This window comes from Calonectris borealis, chromosome 1, assembly GCF_964195595.1.
Source record: "Calonectris borealis chromosome 1, bCalBor7.hap1.2, whole genome shotgun sequence".
In the NCBI taxonomy this organism is placed as follows: Eukaryota; Metazoa; Chordata; class Aves; order Procellariiformes; family Procellariidae; genus Calonectris; species Calonectris borealis.
Window position 1 is genome coordinate 43101320 of NC_134312.1, and position 21743 is coordinate 43123062.

General features: G+C 34.8%; 1 protein-coding gene across 3 annotated transcripts in view; it reads left to right on the top strand.

The window, feature by feature from the left end:
- ZDHHC17 (zDHHC palmitoyltransferase 17) overlaps window positions 1-21743 on the top strand; it is a 77591-nt gene that overhangs the window by 51462 nt on the left and 4386 nt on the right. For all 3 annotated transcript variants that reach the window (XR_012673651.1, XM_075150351.1, XM_075150364.1), the window contains 7 exons: window positions 2223-2323; window positions 10075-10199; window positions 12828-12890; window positions 14180-14273; window positions 18163-18246; window positions 18648-18805; window positions 20994-21088. Coding sequence is in view for 2 of the 3 variants with exons in the window: in XM_075150351.1 (XP_075006452.1) it covers window positions 2223-2323; window positions 10075-10199; window positions 12828-12890; window positions 14180-14273; window positions 18163-18246; window positions 18648-18805; window positions 20994-21088 (720 nt within the window). In the remaining variant the exon portion in view is untranslated. The remainder of the gene's footprint in view (window positions 1-2222; window positions 2324-10074; window positions 10200-12827; window positions 12891-14179; window positions 14274-18162; window positions 18247-18647; window positions 18806-20993; window positions 21089-21743) is intronic.

A 21743-nucleotide genomic window follows, 5' to 3' on the forward strand; every position in this document is an offset into this window, starting at 1 on the left:
TAGCTCTTGTAGTGCTCTGTTGTCTTGCAAATAGCCATGGAATTACCTTGGGTGAATACTACTGAGCTAATAGAAGCTAACAGCAGAACAGAAATTCAGTCATCATCCAGAGGAGGGTGCTGAATGTCTGTCTACAAAGAGTTATCAGCATGAATTTTGCAGAAAGCAGTCAAGGGGAAAGTTACTGGAAAGGAATAGAAAAAAGATATGTGCAAGTGTGCTATTAAAACCTATTCTTTTAGAATTTAAATACCCAAAGGCATCTGAAGAGATTTATAGAGTCAGAGTCAGGTTTTGTAGCTTCTGTTGTTGTGAAAACGGGTGACTAAAGAAAAAGGCTGCTTTCCAATCATGTTTTTGATTTGTTACCTGATCATAAAGAATTTTAGTTGTGTTTATGATTACTTTAAATATCTGTAAATGCACCTACATATACACGTGCACACACATACAGATACAGGCATGCTCCAACGGATTTTCAAGATCTGTAGACTACTTCATCTGTCCTTTGCTTTTCATTGTCGTGCGTGGCATGTATAGAAGAACTTGTTATATCTTCATACTTAGAAACTTTCTGCTTTTCTGGCATTGAATGTCATGTTTATTAGAACCACTTGCTTCTCCTTCTTTTCTGTTTAAAGAGGAGAAGAAAATATATCTGTTCCTCAAACCGAGTTCATAGAATTTTAGTGAACTTAGTACACTGGGAGGGGGAGGTAGGGGGGTCATCAAGCTTTTGCCTCTGCAGGATCTTGGAGATGATCTGTTCAGTCTTTTTGTCTTCTCTGAGACTGTGCAATTTGCTGACCTCCTCCCACAAATAATTTATTTGGCAATGCAAATCCCCAACCATGCCTCCTGCAGGAAGCAAGGACAAGACTTCTTCAAGTTTCTCAAGACCTATGTTTTGTCAAGTTTTATGTTTTCGACCTACCTGACACGTATTCAGATTAACATTCTTACTTTCTCTTATCCTTTGCTTAATGTTTAGTATAAATACTTTCTAAACTGTTTTTCACAAAGCCCAGGTTTGAATGAAATTTTTGCTATTATTCTAGTAGTATTTCCTTTCCCTGTTGAATTTTAGCTAATCTGCTTAGCTCTGTTTTCCTCCCTACTCCTTTCATACACAAAAAAATGCACAGAAATCACTGAAAGAAAGATTACTGCTGAGTAACTACTGTGTGTCCAAATGTATATTCACTTATTACTCACCGTCTTAGCTCATCTTCCTTATAGGATTTTCTCAAAAGACCTAAGAAACTTCCATTACAGAAGAGACAGTTACTGCAAGTGAGTGAAGGAGTGAAATGGAAACTACTCGGTGCACACATTTGTCTGTGGCAGCCCTGAGGGCACCACCAGGACAAAAAGCAAAATGCATCAATGTAAGGATGTTTAGGCAGATGATGGAGGAAGTTTTATTTCAAGGAATTTAGCAGTTTAAAGTGTGGCTTTTGATATGTTTCACAATTTTTTCTTGAATATGGGGTAACCTAGTCACTCACCTAGTTTGTCTCAACTATATTCAGCTGTATTCAGAATAGTCTTTAAAATGCAGGAGTATAAGAAGGTGAAAATAATTCTGATGGCTTAATTTTTTTTTTAAATTAAAGTAGCAGCATTCTACTTTGGCAAATCTAGTGATATGGGAAATGAATTAATCTTTTTTTTTTCTGACTTTCTATTGGCAACTGTAACAGAAGCAAAAGATTCAATAATCTGAAATATTTCAAGTATGTAGGCTGATAACACCAAAGTCTCTTAAGCTTTTTTCTTAATGAAGTAATTTTAATGTGTAATTTTCATTGTATGGGTTTCCAAAATATCTTTGGCACTGAAATCTCTCAAGTCAGTGTAGTTTGCAACCACTATCTATGTAGGCTAGGAATCTCATAGGCTTCTAACTGCTTTCACAGTGTAGTTTTAGCATGAGTATTTACTCATTCTACCTTTCTTGTCCAGTTCTTGACATTCATTTCAAAAGTAAATGTATAAATTTTAATTAAATAACTTTCAGTCATGACCCTTCATCTGAACAGGTTGAAAATGGGAATTTCTCATAAACTTTGAAGGTAAAATGAGGAAAATGTTTTTATGGTGTATTTTGCAATATCCTATATAGTACATATTTTAACAGGAAGTGTTTTTCAGAAGCAGTAGTTCAGGATTTACATGTTATAAGTCAAAACTTATCATGTGACATTGCTCCTACTTTACAGGTCATTCTTTGATCACTCCATGCACAGTGCACTGCCTCTTGGAATATACTTGGCAACGAAATTCTGGATGTACGTGACGTGGTTCTTCTGGTTTTGGAATGATATCCTTTTTTGTGTACAGTAATAAGTAATATTTTTTCATATTAGTAGTATGAGGTAATACCTAGATATATCCTACATATATGAGTAAGTAAACTAATTAAAATTTTAAAATGGCTATCTCCATTAAACATCGCTTTCTATATTGATGGTAATTATTTTACAGCTTTAAAAATGTGCACACTATTGCTTTGCTTCAGTAAGTGAAAGATTTTCCTCAAAACTGGCTTACAGTAGTCTGCAAAATTTTCTGTGTTTTACCAATTTCTTAAGCGGGGGAAGTGTAAGCAACTCTATAAAATATGCTCTGGCTGTGAGGTGAAAAGGTGTACTTGACTGCATTTTTAGACACTGCTTTTCTGAAAAGGTAGTTTCGGTAGGTAATTTCATGGTATATATCAATTCCAGTGGAATTAGCTTCATAGTTAGTTCTTCCTAAAGATTTTGCAAATTCCATTTCATACAAACTTTAGATACGTTTGTTGACTGTATTTTCAGTCTTTGAAGATGTATGTATTAACAACACTAGATTATAGAGATTCAGCGTATGCCCATCTTTTTATGTTTTTGACTGTCTGCCTATTTATGAACTTTTCGTAGTCACAGGGGTAGAAAATGATTGAAGAATGTCAGTTATTCACCTTAAGGAAATAGATTCAAGTTTTTAAACAACTTTCCTGGGTATTGTAATTACAATAACCAAGAAAACAAAATAGAGATTTAATGTTTTATTGAATGTTTAATACAGTTCTTACAGTTGTAAATAGTTGAAGTGAACTTAATATTTATGATGGATGTTGGCTTGACTTTTCGAGAAACTGGTTTTCTTTTCATCCTCAAAGGAATTACCGTGAAATAGGATAGTGGCAGTGCAACCCTTTTATCATCTTGTTAATAAGTTCTTCAACCTTAGCTAAACGAGCCTCACATTTTTGGGTTGTGAATAGAGAGAAGACGCTGCTTCCGTGCTGCCTTTGGCTTCCATGCTGACAGTGTTTGCAAAGGTGCTGCTGTGAACAGTAGCAGTCCCATGTGACTGGAGATGACTGCTATTTCATGTTTAAAAAAACCATAAAAATTAAAATCTAGTAGCTGTTAAGTAAAAAAAAAAAATAAAAAATTTCTACCAATATTAGCATGAGTATGTCTTGACATAGTTATTTAGAAATGCTGATCCTACTACCAGTCTCTCTGTCTAGCCTGATTTTCTATGTTTTTACTCAATTAAATTTACTAGTAACTGCAGAATGAGGAAAGCGAGTACGAAATGAATTTGAAAAACATTTTAAAAAGCAGTAGTTTAAAATGGAGATATGCTTTCCCAGTTTTTATGGAATGGAGTAGAACTGTCTAAATATGTCATGCCTTTAGACTGAAGTTGCTTTTCTGTTCTTTTTGTTAAGAAAACCTGACTTTTGGCAAATAGTAAAATACAAGTTTCTGAGGCAGTTATAACTACACCATCTCACTTCTGAATCTCGGCTCTCCATACCTTGTAGGTTTTCTTTAGAAACTCATGTTTGCTAATGCTGCTACATGTTTTGGGTTGCAAATGTCGAGCTACTATGAAATGCTTTCTTGTGCTAACATAACATCAGCTTGAACCACATCTAAGAATGTGTGCAACTTTAAATCAAAGTCCTTGACCATATTAAAATGGCTGCACAGCCAACACAACTTGATAATGGTCTCTATCTTGATGTAGAAAGCTGTCCCGTAAGGCTGGCAAATTCTGAGATTTTTATCCCGAAGCTCGTATTTTCTTCATATATGTAGCAACTTGCTGAGATTTTTATTTCTGTTAGCCATTCTGATTAATGTAACTTGAAGTTTGGGGTTTTTTTGTCACAGAATAATGTTCATTGTCCACTAGAAGTAGTAACCATAGGCAATTACACTAATAAAGTCTGATTTCAGAATGTCAGTAAAATACTGTACTGCTTCTGTAATTTCAGGTAGGTGCCTCAAAACCTTTGCAACAGTCTTTTTGTACACAGAAGTAGTAGTCTGAAAACTTCAGTTACTAATTGCTTTCATTAGAGCTGACACAATTCTCTGACAAGCAGTTTTAGAGACCTAGTGCTTGAGGCCATCTTCCTTTAATTGGTGATTTTTAATTGGAAGTCTTTGTAATAAGATTCCAAATTCATTCTTCTTCTGGAAAATTGCCCTGTAGCTTTATTGGAAAAAAGAAATTGCATGCCTGCTCTATTTTTATAGCATGAGGCACAGCATTGTGGTTGGAGAAAGGATTCTTGTATTTTTACAGCTTTATATGATTACTTACAGCAGACCAGAGTACTACTTTATACTCTCTAATGTTCAAGTGATAAAACCTGTCCTGGTAGTTTTCACAAATTCTGACCATCTTTTGCTCAGGAAAAAGGTTTCTAACCTTAAACAACTGTCACGAATTGCCTTACTGGAACTTTATATTGTAAGTAATATACAGGTCTTAATTGCTGCAACTGTTACTTTAATATTCAGGTGTTTGGTAAGAATTTTCTTTTCTTGTAGATATGTTGAAGGTGTCTGGAAGATCATCTGGTCTTCTGGGTTTAATCCTAATGAGACAGAAAAGGGCAGTCAAGGTATCATAAAGAACAAACAGAACCAAAGATTAGCAGTGTGTTTTTTTGAGTTTCAGGGTGGTCACGTGAAAAATAAGTCTCTAAATTCTAAGGCTTAGTGATGTGTCTTCTAAAAGACTGATACTGAAAGCAAATTCGAACAGTTTAGATGAATCTAGTGTACTGAATTTTTGTAAATTTTTCCATTCTATTGGATTTTTCTCAGCAGCTTCTGAGTCTGGTATATTTGTTAAAATAGAAATCCTATTTTTGCTGGGAATGAGGAAGTTATGATCTGTATATTTATGGATATGTGAGTCTATGGTCCTGTGCTTCCCTGCCACTGTTTTACTGCTGTTTGCTGCTTCCTTTTACCTGTATTTTGCCAATAACAAAGGATAGTTATGTCTTTCTCTGTTAGTGTGTTCTAATCTGCTACTGTTTGCAGAGTAGGGAGGAAATACCCTCAAAAATCCTGCACACTAAATCACTGTATTTTAATTTAGTTTTATTTTCAAAGGGGAAAAAAAGTACACTTTTAATAACGTGGGACTAGAATTTCACATTTCATTCTTTTTCATTAGCTTTTATAGGTAGAATGTTCTCTTGTGTCCTGTAAAAGTTCAGGACACATGTACTGAGTTCATACCTCAGTTGTTCACGCAGTCTTTTCAATTCCAGCTGAACAAATAGTGCCTGTTATGTCAGAAGGTTCTTATACTACTCTGTTTTTCTAAGATGTCAGGGTTTGCTGTAACCCAAAATATTCACAGTATTTTTTTTTTTGGTTCTACCACTTCCATTTGGTACAAATGGGAGTGTGCAGTTTTCATTAATTAAGCTTCTTTAGTATAGCATACTACTTGCAATGCTGAGATAACGAGATGATATAAGCCAATTTATAATTTTAAAATAATTTATCAATGACTAATACTGTATTGATTATCTTATTTCAAATATACTTCATGTATTGATGGGTTTTAAGGGAAAGAAAACAAACACTGCACACTTTTTCAATTAGGGATCATTTTAAAAACTAGGTGTAAGAGAATTCACGGTGATTTTCATGCTTTCACAAAGCTGTTAAAATAGCATAGTGTTTTAAAAACTGTAACAAGCCAATTGGTACAGTTAAGCAGTTAAAAAAAAAAAAATTCATATTACCAAAATCAGTTTCAGGAAAACAGCAAAAAGCCTTGCATGCAGAAAGAAAGAAGCCAGCAGCCATGTTTCTAGAGGAACCAGAGACCCAAAAAATCCAAACCCCAGGCCCAGCTATCCAGAACTTCTGTTCCCGTATCTAAATACTTTTTCTAAATAAAAGAATAAATTTCTGGGGTGGGGGAGATGGCAGTGAATGAATTTTTTTTGCAAGTTAAGGGGTTTTTTTATGTTAGAAGATCGAGGTAGAGAGCTTTTACAGAGCTTCAGTTGATTAAAAATGGATTTTGTCTAATAAATGGCTAGTCAAATGAGGCTTCTTGTGTAGCTATCTGCTGTTATCTACCTGGACGCTTGGATCCAGATGTACAGCTGTTATGAATTGGCAGGTTCATTAGCATGTATTGATCTCTGACAGCTTACACTGGCTGCAGATTTTTTTCTTTAGGAGAAAAGGACTTCGTTACTGGATTTGTAGTTAGTGGAAGGGAGCATCGTGGTATATAATGTGCATTTTGGCGTTGTTTCGGACTCTTGTACGACATAGCTGTGATAGCAGGAAGCTGCATGTGTTTGGGCCCTTTTAAATAGGCTGCAGTTCAGGATGAACTCATCATTAGCTCATCAGGTGTTTACCTCACTCATGGGTTATGGGGTGCTTGCTGGGTTTTACTTTTCTTTTTAATGAGATGGTCTTCTTTGGTTCCAGGTCGTTTCCTGGAATAATTTTCAGCCTGTTGTACTTGTTCTAATAATTAAAGGATATTGATTAGGACTAAAAGTAGGAAGTGTTTCATGGGTGTTTCTGCTTTGTCTCTCACAATGAAAACTGGGGAAACCTCATAAAAGACAGCAAATTGGTGACAGGGCAGAAGGTGAATGCCCACTATATTGTGCATTTTGCAGCCCTTAATAATATGGTAATGTATTTTTCCTTGCATAGCTGTAAATGAGGATGTTAGGAGAAAATGAGACATTCTCTCTGGAGAACCGATTCCCTACTCCGTAGCTAATGCAAACCTATAAGAGTTTCTTGCGTATGGAGAGTTTTGAGACATGTCTATGATATAAGTTGCTAAGATCTCTTTGGAAGTAAACCCCAGAGGAGAGTTCACTATAATGTCTAGTGTGGACATCTATATCTAAGTTAGTTGTTTAAGCTCTCTTCATAGCCAGTGAAGAAGAAGATCCAGGCACTGCTTCTCTGACTTAATTTAAATATCTTGATACTGAAGATAGATTGGACGTGGCTTTTTCCTTTCTGTTGTGTATGAAGGCATACTGAGTGATTTAAGGTAAGTGAGATGAATCCGACAGTTGGAGTTGTTTATGTACATCAGATGCCAGAAATAATCCTGAAGAAGACAATTCTAACTTTCCTTTCTCCTTCGAAGTCTGGTTGGTTTTCATCCCTTCTCCCCAGTTAAAACTTATGAGAAGCGGGTTTTTGAAGATAGTAATGAAAAATACTGCTGACTTTGTCTTTCTTCATTTACTTAGTTACTGCTCATCTATACTTAACTCTGCTTTCTCATGTAGTCTCCTGACATCTTCCATCCTCAGTAGAGAAGTACCTTATCTGCCACCATTTACACTGTCAGCATTGCACTCATCTGACACTACCGTGATAAAAGGAAAAGCAAAACTTAGACTCTGTGGGGAGTCTTTTATACTCTTTCTGTGTTTTATGGAGTAAAATGGGGAAAGGGTAAGTTCAGAAAAATTCTGCATGCTGAATTTCTGCTCGTGTGGCTTGGATCCATGGACAGCTTCTTTATCACACAAGTTGTTCAAATTCTAGTCAGTAAAAATACAATTCCAAAACGTTAAGATTATAAAAACCCTTTTAACAGGTAGAAAATAAATTGTCTTTCCCCCATCTTCTTTAATAGTCTAGACATGACGTATAGTAATTAGGAATGGGTCATATAATTTTTTTCAATTGTACCTTCTTGTTTATAATGGATGTCTGATTAAGGTATTTTTAATGAAAAAACAGTTTTCACTGTTGTGGCAAAAACCCCGTGATACTTTCAGTATTCTAAAGAAAATGTAATCTCTCTCTAGCCGTACAAGTAAGTTGAACCAGCTTATTCTTGGCAGCAGGTAATTTTAGAAGAAAAATAGGAAGAAATTAGATTGTATAAATTTTAAAGTCAGAGCTTTTTGTCTGTAATGTATCAAATAGAACTGGTTATAGTATAGCTGGTGTTTTTCCCCCCCCTATTATAAACTTGCTGGAAACAGCTTGTTAGAGGAAAGATTAATTAGCCTTCAGTGAGTTAATACTAACATTCTAATATATAAGGTACATGATTAAAATTTTAACTAAACTTGCCAATATTTTTTAATGAGAAATTCACAGCCAATTCCTCCCCCCAACAGAAGGAAAACAAAAGTTCGGGATATACTTCACATGAACAATGAGACTTTGTTAGCATTTCAGAAGTCAAAAAGAGGCCTTACTTGTATTTATTCATATTTCAGGGTTCTTTCATATCAAAAGAGCACTGTAGAAGGATTTGAGATACTTACTGTTATTATAGAGAAATTCTGTTTTTTTCATTTAATATTTGCTTGTATCTGTACCATGTGGATTTGTTTATCAATGGGTTATGTAATTTTTTCTTAATACTGCTTAATGCCTTCAATAAACTTTTTTTTCCAAGAATAGTGTCAAACAGAATAGAATATACTTGTGGTTATATAGTAGAATATATTTGAGCATCTTTTTGAACTTCAAAATCTGTTTTTTTCAAAGCATGCAAAAATGTTTTTTTCATGTTGTCTTTAAAGTGTTGTATACCAATTTAGTACAGATTGCCACGTAGTGCTTGGTTTTAGATCTTATATGCAGGGTTTTGTATATATTTTTTATATATATATAAAAAAAATGTATATATTAAACTTTAATTACAGTAGAAGTTCTAATGAGTACCGAAGTAGAGAGATATATTTGTCTAAGTTACTCAGAATATAGTGTAATTTGGGTGTGTAGTGATTTGTGCCTAAGTAATAAGTGTCCTTTTTGCCTGGATAGTGCTGTAGAGGCTTCTGGCACCACAGCTTTGTCAAATGTGGCATCTCCTTGCAGTTATGACTGACAGCTGACAGGGATCTTTAGTCAGGTTGGTCAAGTCTTTTGTGGGTTTATCAGAGTAAATAATTTTCCACCTTTTGTGGAAGAGGCATGACTGAAGTATTTGGTTTTTCAACATCATTGCTAAGAAATGTTTTAATTCTGTGAAGAAATGTCAAGTGTTGTAAGACTAGGCATGTTATATGGCAAGTCATTCAGCACAGGAAATATATTTTAAAACTAATGGTTATTTTCTGTCTTTATATGGTAATTGGTTTTATAAACACTTCCAGAGAATACTAAATCCTGTGGTTTTGTAAATATTAGATGTATTAGTATGTTAAAAATAACGTTCATTGATGTAAAATATGGGTATTGCCTTATAATAGGACCAGGTTTCGGACAATACCTTTCTTGGAGATAAGTGGTGTTGAGACGTGATTGCCATGCAACAGTGGTTGTTGCAGCACAATTCCTTCTATGGCTAGAAACAGTCCTTTCTGTGATCTAACAGGAATGTCAAGCCACTGAAGACATAGACAGTCAAATGACTATCTTATAAATAGAGCTCTGAAATGTTTATTGTGAAAACAGGAAATACTTTTAAGAAGATAAATTTAATGGAATTTAATTTATTTAAAAGGGAAAATAATTACAGAAACTGAACTATCATTATTCATTCTTTAGAAGGGTAAGTGCTTTAGAAATGCCTCATGGAGAACCGCATTTTAAAAAGTAAGTTTTCAAGTTTTTTCTTTTCCAATAGAAAATATGGAGTACCAAGCTATTTCTTACAGCAGTGCTGAATTTTGTTAATTCAGAAGACAGTGACTCAAGGGCATTCGTAAAAATTAAATTTATTTAAATGTTATTTCAGAATTATCAGTGGGTATTTTCAAGAAGAAATTTGGTTTTAAACTTTAGATTCCTTGACGTCAAACACATCTCAATTTTTTCTTTATACACCTTCCATTCCTCGCTAATAGCGTTGCACTTTTCTACAATTTTGGAAAATCCTGGAAATCTGATCCAGGAATCATCAAAGCCACAGAAGAACAAAAGAAAAAGGTAAAGCCATGAGATATGCGAAACTTGACCTTCAGCAGCCTGTCACCAGTTGGTCAGAGTAGTTTGTTGTTCAGTACATGAAATTTCAGGAAATTGTTGTATAACAAAAAGTCTAAAATGTTGAAAAGTTTTCCTTTCACTTGTCATCCAGGTTTCTTTTTTTACATTTGGAATATATGTTCAAGTGCTTACTGGTCCAAAGTTACATTTAGGTCATTTTGAGTAACAAACTCATAACTTAAGAGTTTCAAAATAAGAAAGTTTAAAAAGCAGTTGGGTGAAAATGAAAATGTGAAATTTCAGAATTTTGCCTTGCTGAAACAAATGACCCATTGTGGGATAAGTGTTAGTTAATTTGATTCTAAAAAAATTTCCAGACTTTAAAGCACCTCTAGTTTTCCTTAACTTTGTGTCTAAAATTATTAGACTGACTGAGGATAAAAATAACCAAAATCCCAGGCAGTCTGGGATGGATTTTTTTTTTCTTTCGGTTTAAATGTTAGAGAAGATATGGATGATCTTTCTAAGACTTTATAACACTATTGTTAGCATTTCTAATTTTTTTTTATTGAAGTGCATTGTCCTCAGCAGCCAAACTCAGCATTGAATATTGCAAAATCATACAAGCAGCAGAAACATTTTGTTTGTTTCATTTTGGGCAAGTTTCCTAGAAGCTCACATCCCACCAAAAGTGAGTTTTGTGCTTCTACTTCACGCTCATTTGTAAAAACAATTTGTGGATTGAAATCTGACGCTTGGAATTATGGCCTTATGTAGCGATAACCATATAACAGTCTTTAAAAGATGGTTGTGATAGCTTAAGTGATTTTTGTTTTCTCCGATAGATTATTACTGAGTTGATAATCAGTGTGCAGATTTTCTTTCGCATATTCCTTTTCTGTTATTGCAAATTTGCCAAAGTAAGTTCCAGACTAAATTCTCTTCCTTCAACTGGACTAAATTAAATAGAAGAGTCAGCAACTGTACTTCGGTTTGGATTCAGCAAATTACACAAATATGCAATTCATTTGATCTACTTGCTTAAGTAAAGTGTGGCTACAAAAGCCTTGCTGAACTCGATAGGAATTGTAAAATGCAACTTCTTCAGTCAGATGCATGTGACTATGAATGTTTTGGATGTCTTTGGATGGGTTTTTTGCTTTCTGTTCATCTGGTTTATTTATAAAAGTTACTCTTGTGAGGGAGGCTCTTTAATTTCAAGTCCTGTAGTGGGAAATGTTAGAGCAGTGAGGGATGGCAGAGGGGGATGAGACAGGGATGTAGAGCACTGAAGTTGGCAAGATGCAAGAGGGACATGGAAGGGCTTGTGAATGACAGTGGTTGGTTGGAGAGGGCATCTCAAGGGTTGCAGTGGTGGAGGCAAGAAATCTGGGTCAATAACAAATGGAAATACAAGAAGCAAGGAGGAAAAATAGTCCAGAACTTAGAAGTGTTAGAAAACTGTAAAGATTGTTCCTCATTTACTTGAGATCAGCAGGGAAAGCATTAAGACACTGATTTACCCCCAGACTGTTGACTGTAGCTTTTACTGGTTACTTTGAGAAAAAACTCCCATGAAGTTTTCCTAACCACTTATTAAGTGTAGTATTTTGGAGGAAAACTTCTGTGGCTTCACTCAAGACACTCACCTTCATGGTCATCATCTAATTAAGCAAGTTATGTTTATATTGCTATGGTGAGAGAGTAGTTGTAAGGACTGCTTTATTGCTTCTGCAGTTAGAAATGACCTTGATGCATAAGATATCTGTGGTTTGAAAGGCAACAGTAGATTAATCTATTTGCCATTAGGCTATTTATGTTGAGCGAATTCCTTCTGGTTCAAGGAAGGCTATTCTGGCAAAAGATGTTTTCAGGATATTTTCCATATGTTGCAAATGTCATTTAAGTCTCATGTGGCACAGATTTCAGCTGCTGAATTTTAAAACTTGTTGGAAACCATATAGTGGAATACTAGGTTCCTTCTATTCCAACAATGAAGTGGGTACTGAAGGAGTGTACAAAATAGAAAAAGCTACCATTCAGTGTGAAGGTATAGGCATGCTTTAACTGATACCTACTTCAGTGTATCACTTGACCCATAAGTACAGCAGCATCTGTAAGAGGGGGTTTGGTTTGCATTTTTTCTTTTCTTTCTTGAACCTTCAATGTCTAAGGAAAGAGGTGAACATAGATTTTAAGGTTTTGATGGGATACCTCTCTGGAAAGAAAGTCTGGTTTTTAGACTGGCTGATCCTGCTAGCTAGTTCTATTTGTGTTCCTGTTTAGAAATTCAGCTGCATTAATTTTAGTAAGTTTAATAACAGGTTAGTCAAACTGGTGCTAATCACTGTGTGGATGTACCAAAATTAATATAAGCTTGCTTTTTCGCTATTTAAACCTAGATAGAGTAGGAATAAGTATAAGCTAGAATTAATTTAGAAATAAATGTGCATATTGGTTTAACAAGGTAGGTTTAAAATCAGTTTCAGCTGAATTTAAGTTGTTCCTGTGTGTAGAAAATAGAGTTCACAACCCTGGGTCTGAAAAGCAGCTATTACAATGGCTGACAGCATTTGTTTATATGCTAAATTCTAATTTCTTTTTTTTTCTTTTCTCTTTTTTCTGCAGACAATAGTAGAACTTGCAGAGACAGGAAGTCTGGACCTCAGTATATTCTGCAGTACTTGCTTGGTAGTGTCTTTTTCAATCAATTGCAGTACTGATTTTTTTTTTTTTTTTTTTTTTATGCTAGGCCAAAATCAGATGTTCCTATACTGAACACATTTTTGGCCTTAGTAATGCAATTTCAAGGGCAGGATTTATTTGTAATCTTTAATTTAAGCAGTGTTTTCAATAAATAATATGTCTGTACACCTGCAACAGTAAGAGGAAAAAAATTATCACTGTGGAATAACTTGCCAGTGTCGAAATCCAAGTATCCAATATATCTACCAAGATGGTTGGTTATACACCTAACAAGTTATGAAAATCACATGTGACATTCCACCACCTCTGTAACTCACAGTAAAATTATGTGGTGCTTTTCGTAAAAGATTTTTTTCAAAATTCAAGTGTATTTCTCAATTTGGTGGTAATCGGGGGGGGGGAATCTTAATTTTTGTAAAGCTTGCCAAATTGCGAGCAAATACTTTTCTTGGACTAGTTAATACTTGGTTTCACCACAGAAAATTTTTAAAAAAAATAACTGGTTAAGGAAAAAAAAGGTAACCATAGTAAATGCAATGCATTGCTTTTTTAGAAAGTTAACTAGTAAATATAAAATTATCAAGGTTATCCGTGTTACACTATAATGCTCTGACCTATGTAGAACATGAATGATGTTAATATTCCCAAAATTGAATCTGGAAAATTTTGTACAGATGTAGCACCTTAAAAATTACGTATGTGTATATACGTATATATGTCAGAACACTTAATATCAGTTCTTTTTTTTATTGCCATTTTATATTTCTTTAAAATTATAACCTTTTAAAAAAATTATTGGGAGTAATTTAGCATTGCAAGTTCCACTGATTTCCACTTGTTGAGTCATATTCCTGTCTTTAGAAAATAAGCTGGAAGAGTTTATATTAGAGCTCAGTTATGAATGATACTGACAGAATCATGGAACTCAAACTCATTTTGTATTTTCATTGTTAAAAAGCTGAAATGAAACTGGTTGCTATACAAAGCTCAGTAGCTGGAGGGGCTAGGAGAAATTTGTATGGGGGGAAAAAAACCCTTTATATAACAAAAATAGCATGAAAATCATTTCAGTGAGGTGGTATAGATGTTTGTGTTAAATAGTGTATAGGTTAAACTTAATAACTAAGATTGCTTTAAAAATTAGCATAAAGTTTGAAGTTTTCTAAGAGGTTAACAATAGAAAAATCAATTTACATTTAAATTGAGGGTGGGGTTTATATATAAAAATGTCAGGGTTTTTTGCTAGTCTAAATAAATATTAATAACCATTACAGATACGGAAGCCAGTGAGGTCCAAACACTGTGGTGTATGCAATCGATGTATAGCGAAGTTTGATCACCACTGCCCGTGGGTGGGTAACTGTGTAGGTGAGTAATTTGCTAAAACACGATGTTGTCTTAACAGATAAAGAAGGGAAAAGCTGCTGAAATAGACCCTGGGTGTTGTGCAGGGTTTTGTCTGTTTTCATTTCACGGTGAAAATGACTTGACTTCTGCCAAAGTCTGAGAAAAACTGTTGAGGACTTTTGATAGAAGGAAAAACATTTTCAATATTGAGCTTAATTTTTTTTTCTACATGCGATTCTCTGCATTATTCTCATTTGTATCGTCTGTTATACCCATCCTCAAAATTGTTCTGTGTCTAATTCAGTTTTCCTATCTATATATTTTTATTAACATAAACTCTAGTTATTAAAAGATGCAAAGCTTAACTGCTTTTTAATGTTTGCAGAAAAGGCATGTACCGATTCCACAACTGACTATTATCCATTACATAAGATAAAAATTTTCATCTTTACTAAGAATTTTTAGTAATTTAGTGGGAAAGTATACGTATTAAAAAATGTTATGATTATAACAGTTAGATACAGAATGACTTCCTATTGAGGTATTCTCTTTTTGACCCCCCAGGTAGTCTTTTATTCTCCCCAGTGATGATGAAAGGAGTGGATATAGAACAGGAGTAATGTCTCTAAATGCTGCTATTCCCTGTCATACTTTTTGAGAAACTTATTTGAAAGCCATTATTAGGCAGGGAGTACTGAAGACTTCACAGCTAGGAAATGAGTGCAGCTTGCTTCACTGGTTTATTTTTTTAGGACACAAGCAGAGGTAGCTTTAATCTTGGGGAGGAATTAGGACCTGGATTCGTTGACAGCTGACAGCCAATAAATGCTTCGTTGTAGTCCTTCCAAATATATATAATGATGGATAGTCACAGTAGTTCGGTCTTACGATCAAGAGTAAAATAGTCAATGCTGGCGTTTGAATTGTAATAGAGCATCACTGAAGTCTCATTGAGATGGACTTATATCACTCCCTTCTATTTTATATTTCCTACTGATGTTACTACCTGAGCTACTTTTGATTTATATTTTAGATGTTTTACAATGCAGAACTAAGAAATTTTTAATTAAAACAGGCAGGGGGGCATGGGCTCAGGTTTTGGAGAGTGTTTAGCGACAGTGTGTTTTGCAAGAGTGCTGAGGAGTACTTGTCAATGGGACAAAGATGCAGTATTTTAATCAGTAACTGGAAAAGAACAAAAAACAGATGGGAGAGGAAGGACTTCAGTTTGTGTGTAATAACAGAGTATGTGAGTAGTGGGATGAAGTTAGGTAGAGGAAACGGTTTTTAAAAAACAATGGTGATGGAAAAGCAGAATCCTCCTACTAGTGGTCTTGTACAGATTGGGATGACTGGAGGTAAAAGTAAACATTAGGACGCTTGAAAGTAGTCTGGGAAAAAAGCATCAGAAGTCACATTATGGGAGCAGCCCTGAACTGGAGGGAGTGGTGGTCTAAATGACTATATGGCTTTTCTATCTCTCTCAGATTGGTTCATGGTGACTCTGAGCATAGGATTACAAAACAGAATCCATTCTCAAAACAGCATTTGTGGTATGTTTGCCAAAAAGGGAAACATGAATCACGCCTTTCTGGAAAGGTGGAATTTGGATATGTTTTATGTAGTCTTCCTTTGAATGTGTTAGAAGGATAAGAATTTAACTAAAGATAGGACTGAGAAATATTGTAAGAGTGTGTACAGACACTCTAAAAGAAATCCTTTGGGGATAAAACTTGCCTCATAAAGAGATTGAGAGAGAATTTTTTTACCACTCTGAAGAGGTTGACAAAAAGTGCAGAATCTTTGAAAAATAGATAAATTGGCAATTGGGGCAAATTATTTTCATCATACCCGCAAAATTCTAGCTAAAATTACAGTGAGCAAGTCTCTAAAGGTGATTATACCTATCTTTTTAATGGAGTATCAAAATGACATTATGTTTTTTACAGTTGGTTGTTTGAAGATGACAAATAACAGATTTTATTAAACTTGTAGTTACATTTCAAACACAAACAGCAGACTTGCAATAGAAATGTAGTTTTCAAGTAATAGCATGAAAGGAGCTAGAGCCAAATTTTAAACCCTTATGTCACATGGGTTATGCTGACGTTGTACTGAATTATTGTTCTGACTCAGCAGGTAGGTCTTGTGTATATGAGAAATTATTTTATGGTTTAGAATAATGATCGCTTTTTCCCCCCAATAAAGATTCTTCTCCAAGGAGCTAAAAGTAGGAAAAATTAAGAAATGAACAAACCATCTAAATCAATATAACTCCATCAGTAAAAAAATCAGTTATCTTTATTATATGTTATTACTTAAGTATAATATAAGCACGACCATGTAAAAGAAGTTAGCAACAATTCTTACAGCATTGTTCTAACTGTGGAGGATAACTGACTGTGTTCCTGCCGGTCCAGGGTGAAACTGTAGAGAATAGTGCTATGTTTTGCCCAATCTTATTTAAGATACAGAAGAAAGGCACTTTCTCCACTTTCTTTTTCCAAAGTCTTTTTTTTAACTGTGACCAAGATTGTACCTATCTCGTTTACAGTTTTAAATGCTACATGTGTGTGTTTACCAAATACAGACGGATTTCCTGTTAAGCAGAATTTGGTTTACTATCATGGAAGATGCTGCTGAAGGGAGCATCTCATCAAATGCCTCTCAGATGAACCTCTAGGTCACTGTTTAACTTCCATTTTTTAAAAAAATGTCTTTTATGAAACTTACAGTTCTGAAATTTAGAATGCAAATGAAAGAGAGACCTTAGCGACATTCCCAATGCTGTTTCTCATATGCTCTTAGGTGATTGAAGGCAATGTTACAACATGTTTTATGTCTGAAGGAACTTTTTTGATTTTCAAGGAAATGTCTTGTGTTTAGTCTAGCTTGTGTTGTATGTGTATTTTTCCTCATCTCTTATTTATATAGTCTTTCTGTTCACTTGCTAAAAGCACTTGATTATTTTCTGCCTCCAGAAGACACTCTTGTTTTAGCAGGCAAAACATTTGACATAATGAAGAAGTAAATGCTGTGCTGGTAGATGATGATAGCCAAATCTTTTGTAGCCCATTATCATCTCTGTGGGTTTAGTTTACAGCCTAGAGCTGTTGGAAGGTTGCAACAGTGGACATATTTTACAAACAGAAGGAAGGCTGAGTACTTCAGAATTATGATGTACTCACATAAGAGGCATCTTTTTAGCTCTATTAATGGTAAAACTAGATCAGTCTTCTAGTAACTGAATTTTCTTGCATTTAAATTCTGTCTTAAGCAGAATGGTTTTTATCCCATCCATTATTTTAGCCAGGTTGTTAGGCCTTGTCTATTCATTTACATGTATTTGTTTTACAAGTTCTGTGAGATATTTTATTTTTAGCTAGCTTCATCAAGCAGATTTAAACCAAAGTTAGCTTATCAAGGGAGTGATAACTAACTGTGAGTTAGCTTATTATCAATTCATATTTCCATTTCTTTTAAGAAAGTGAACTCTGCAGTCTGACGATTTTTTAATGGAATTTTAAAAATATTTATTGATGTGTAATTTCTGGCTGTTCAGGGCTCTGCAACAGCTGTCACCAACATTGTTCTAAAAATTGTCTATCAGTGATTTTATTAGCTCATGAAAGAGGTTACAAATGAAGTGCATTTGTGTGAATTGCAGCTGTAATATGACAGAAATTGAAGAAAGCAAAACATTGGTGTCTCAGAAGTAAAAAAAAAAAATCATAAGTAAACCAGCTAATTTCACTGTCTTGAAGTTATATTGGCTTAATATTGGAGAGTAATATTTCTGTATACCATAATAAGCAGTACTTCTAAGCAAGCAATTAAACTTTCTGATGTAGTGTTGTCTGTCTTCTGAAAGTGTAGTAATTTGATCCTTGTTGTTCTTGCGCAACTTTAGGAGCAGGGAACCATCGCTATTTTATGGGATACCTGTTTTTCCTGCTTTTTATGATCTGCTGGATGATTTATGGATGTATCTCTTGTGAGTAAATGTGGGTTTTTGGCTTTTTTTAATTGCTTATGAATATTTTGTTTATGAATAAATCTCCTGGTATGGATTTTTACAGATTTTTGCCTTATCAGAGTTATGGATATTTTTATTCTGGAATTGAACTGCATATTAATAATTGACTATATTGGATATTTTAAGTTAGAAGATGGTGTTTTTCTTGTCCTAGATTTTTTTTCTTCATCACAGCCAAGCGTGTGCATATATCATGTATTCAAGGAGTTGGGAAAGGAAGAGAGAGCAAGTAAATGTATTTTGGCACATTGTCATTTTCTTATATAATTTAATACATTCTAATGTGGGCATTATGTTGATGTACAATAAACATATCTTAAATCTTCTGTATGGTTTTTGACATTTTGTTTTTTCTCTAGACTGGGGTTTCCACTGTGAGACAAGTTATGCAAAGGATGGATTTTGGACCTATATTACACAGATTGCTACCTGTTCTCCATGGATGTTTTGGATGTTTCTCAACAGTGTTTTTCACTTCATGTGGGTGGCAGTGTTACTTATGTGTCAGATGTATCAGGTATGGAAGAGCACTTTATTTGTAATGCTGAGTCTTGGGAGTGACATAAGAATATCAAACAGTTGTGTCATTTAAATTTTGATGTTCATTATGCAAGACCAAGTGTTCAGTCTCTCAGCCACGCTAGAGGAGGCAGGCATCTGTTGTCTCTGGATATTAGTCATCATTCACTTCTCATTCACGTGTGCTTTTTTTTTTTGTAAGAGGTTAAAATACCTACCTCCCGCTTTCCATTGTCAGAATGACAAAAAGGCAAAACAGACCAGAGGAAGGCAATAAAGACTAATGGAGGATAAGATCTGTGGGTTGAACTTGGAATAATGCAGTATGTCATTAGCTGAAAGAGGGTGGTAACTTCAAAGGTGTTGCAATAATTTCTTACACTGCTTCAGTGTGATTTGTGATTACATTCCTGTACTGTAATCTGACCAAACCCAAGTTTTTCTTCATCCTTTTTAAGGAAAGACAAGTCATACTGAAAGCCTTTCAGTATGACTTGAAAGCCTTTCAGTATGACTTGTCATTAACGAACCATGAGACTTAGCAATTTAATCTTTCCAGACATCCTGGAAATAAAAATCATCCTCTAAGGCATAGGTAAAAGCTTTCAGGAAATTTAAGTTTTGTCCTTCTTTCTCTACAATATTCATCATTTACAACATATACAATTTCAAAATCTTGTATGTGTAAGCGAGAGCCATTCCGTCCTTTAGAGGTCTTTCCTGCCCAAGCCAAAAGAGCAGAGGAACTACGTGTATTGCAGGTGGCTTTCAAAGCAGTCTAACCCACCAGACTTCTATTGCAGAATAAGCATGTAACTTTCTGGAGAGCCTTCCATCATACTTCTATCATGATCCATTAAGTTCCCCATTGAAGATTCCTGTTAATACAATCTGTGTACAGATGAATCTTTGAATTATGCCACTTGGAAAAATACATCTCATTGTATTTTGTATCATATGTGTAACTAAGCAAAATAATTCTAGCATTTGACTTCTTCACTAATCCTGGAAAAATGAAAACTGAACACACAGTCATATTACTAATTTTCCTAAGAGTTTTACTCATAGAAAACTTAGGATTGTTCTTGACAAATCTCTTTGGAGTTTGCTATAATGATGGAATTGATAAAGATATGGAATTGATAAAGATATTCTCTAATTTGCTTCTTTTGGTTTGCAACTGCACAGCCCTTACTCTTGCTGCTCTTTTTTTTTCCCCCTCCGCCATAAAGTTTGGACTTGTCCTTGTTTTGAACTGGCCAGGGTTATTGCCAAAACACTACCTACTATCTTAGAAAAATAATTTAGAACCTTTACCTCCTATTTCAAAAGTTGGCCATTGAGAGCCTATTTATGTACATAGACATAAAACTTCACTGGGTTTCACGGAGGCGAAGAAAATGCTTGAGATACTAAGTACATCCAAATGAGGCAAGCCAGCCCAAACTTAACTTTCTCAATGTTCTTGCTTTTGTAACATGCAGCAGAGTTTACTTTTTATATTTCACTAGGAATTACAAGATTTTATCTTGCTGTAGTATAAAGCTGCTAGGGGAGTTCTCACATTTTTGTTTCCAGTTACATCACATTACAGTAAACTCGGGTGTTACTTAAGATACCCTTTTAGGCTAACGTAGTTGGAAAGCTGTTACAGAAAATCATGGCCTTTGGGCCAAATGGTTCTGTAAAAAGGAAAAAACACAAGCAACAACAAAAAAAAACCCAACACTTTTTTCTGGTCATCTTTTTGTCCTGTGGATAGAAATGTTCTGTTACTGCAACAAATTTATAAATGGGGAAAAATGTATTACTGGAGCTATAACCAGAATGTCAAGAGGAAAAAAAAAGTGGTTCAAATGCTCTGTAAAGTAACTCCTGAATCTATTATTTACAGTACACTTCAGCTCACAATATAGTAAAGGCATCTCTTTATTATGAACTAAGAAGTCACATTTATTCAGTGATCATGATTTATTTCTTATCACTTTAAAAATTAAACCTTTTGCACAATCTGGTACAGCTGTTGTATGGTGTTTTATGTTGAGACCTCATAATTGCCCCAGACAGAAATTCCTTCTTCGAAAGAAGGAATATAAAACAGTAAATTTGGTCCAGTCTGGCTCATGCAGGGCTTGTTTGCATGTTTTCACGTAAGCTAAATTGCTTACTCTTTTTCCTGTCTTCAGATATCTTGCTTAGGTATCACTACAAATGAAAGAATGAATGCAAGAAGATACAAGCACTTTAAAGTTACAACCACATCTATTGAAAGCCCATTCAAGTAAGTTTTAAAGTGTAAACATATTTCTTATTTGTGTAGTCTTGCATACATTTGAATTGTGTAGCTTGTTGAAACAGAACATAGCTAAATACGTTTTAAGTATTTTCACTACTTGGAATGCTGAATCTGTCAGCTATTTTTACAGTAAAACATTCTATCCAGTTAAAGGAAGTGATAAATGTTTTGTAATGGCTTTAGACAGGGATGCTTAAACACAGAAAATAATACTTTCCAGCAGTGATCATATTTTGCTGTAGAGTTTATGGGGAAATAAATATCCTCTTTATAAATCAGATGCCCAAGCCAGAGGTAGTTGCTTACTGCCTGGTGTCGATGTTGACCTGGATCTTCACTTCCACACCGAGCACTTCCTCCTGATTGATATTTAATGTGCTGTTCAATTTGCTCTGTGCAGTAGCTCTCCTTGGTTTCTTTACTGTGAGAAAAGAGGCAGCATTTCCTTCCTACTCAGGAGGAAGAGCATGGGCAAAGCTATTTGTGGGAAGAGAGCAGGATGTACCTGAAGGAACTGAAGTGGGTGTTGCATGGGTGAGACATGGGCTTTTGGGTATCAGTATGTAAAGGGTAGGTTGGGATTCTGGTTTCTGTAGTGCTGAGGGTGCAAGTTGAGAGAGGAGCTTGGGGATGATACGGC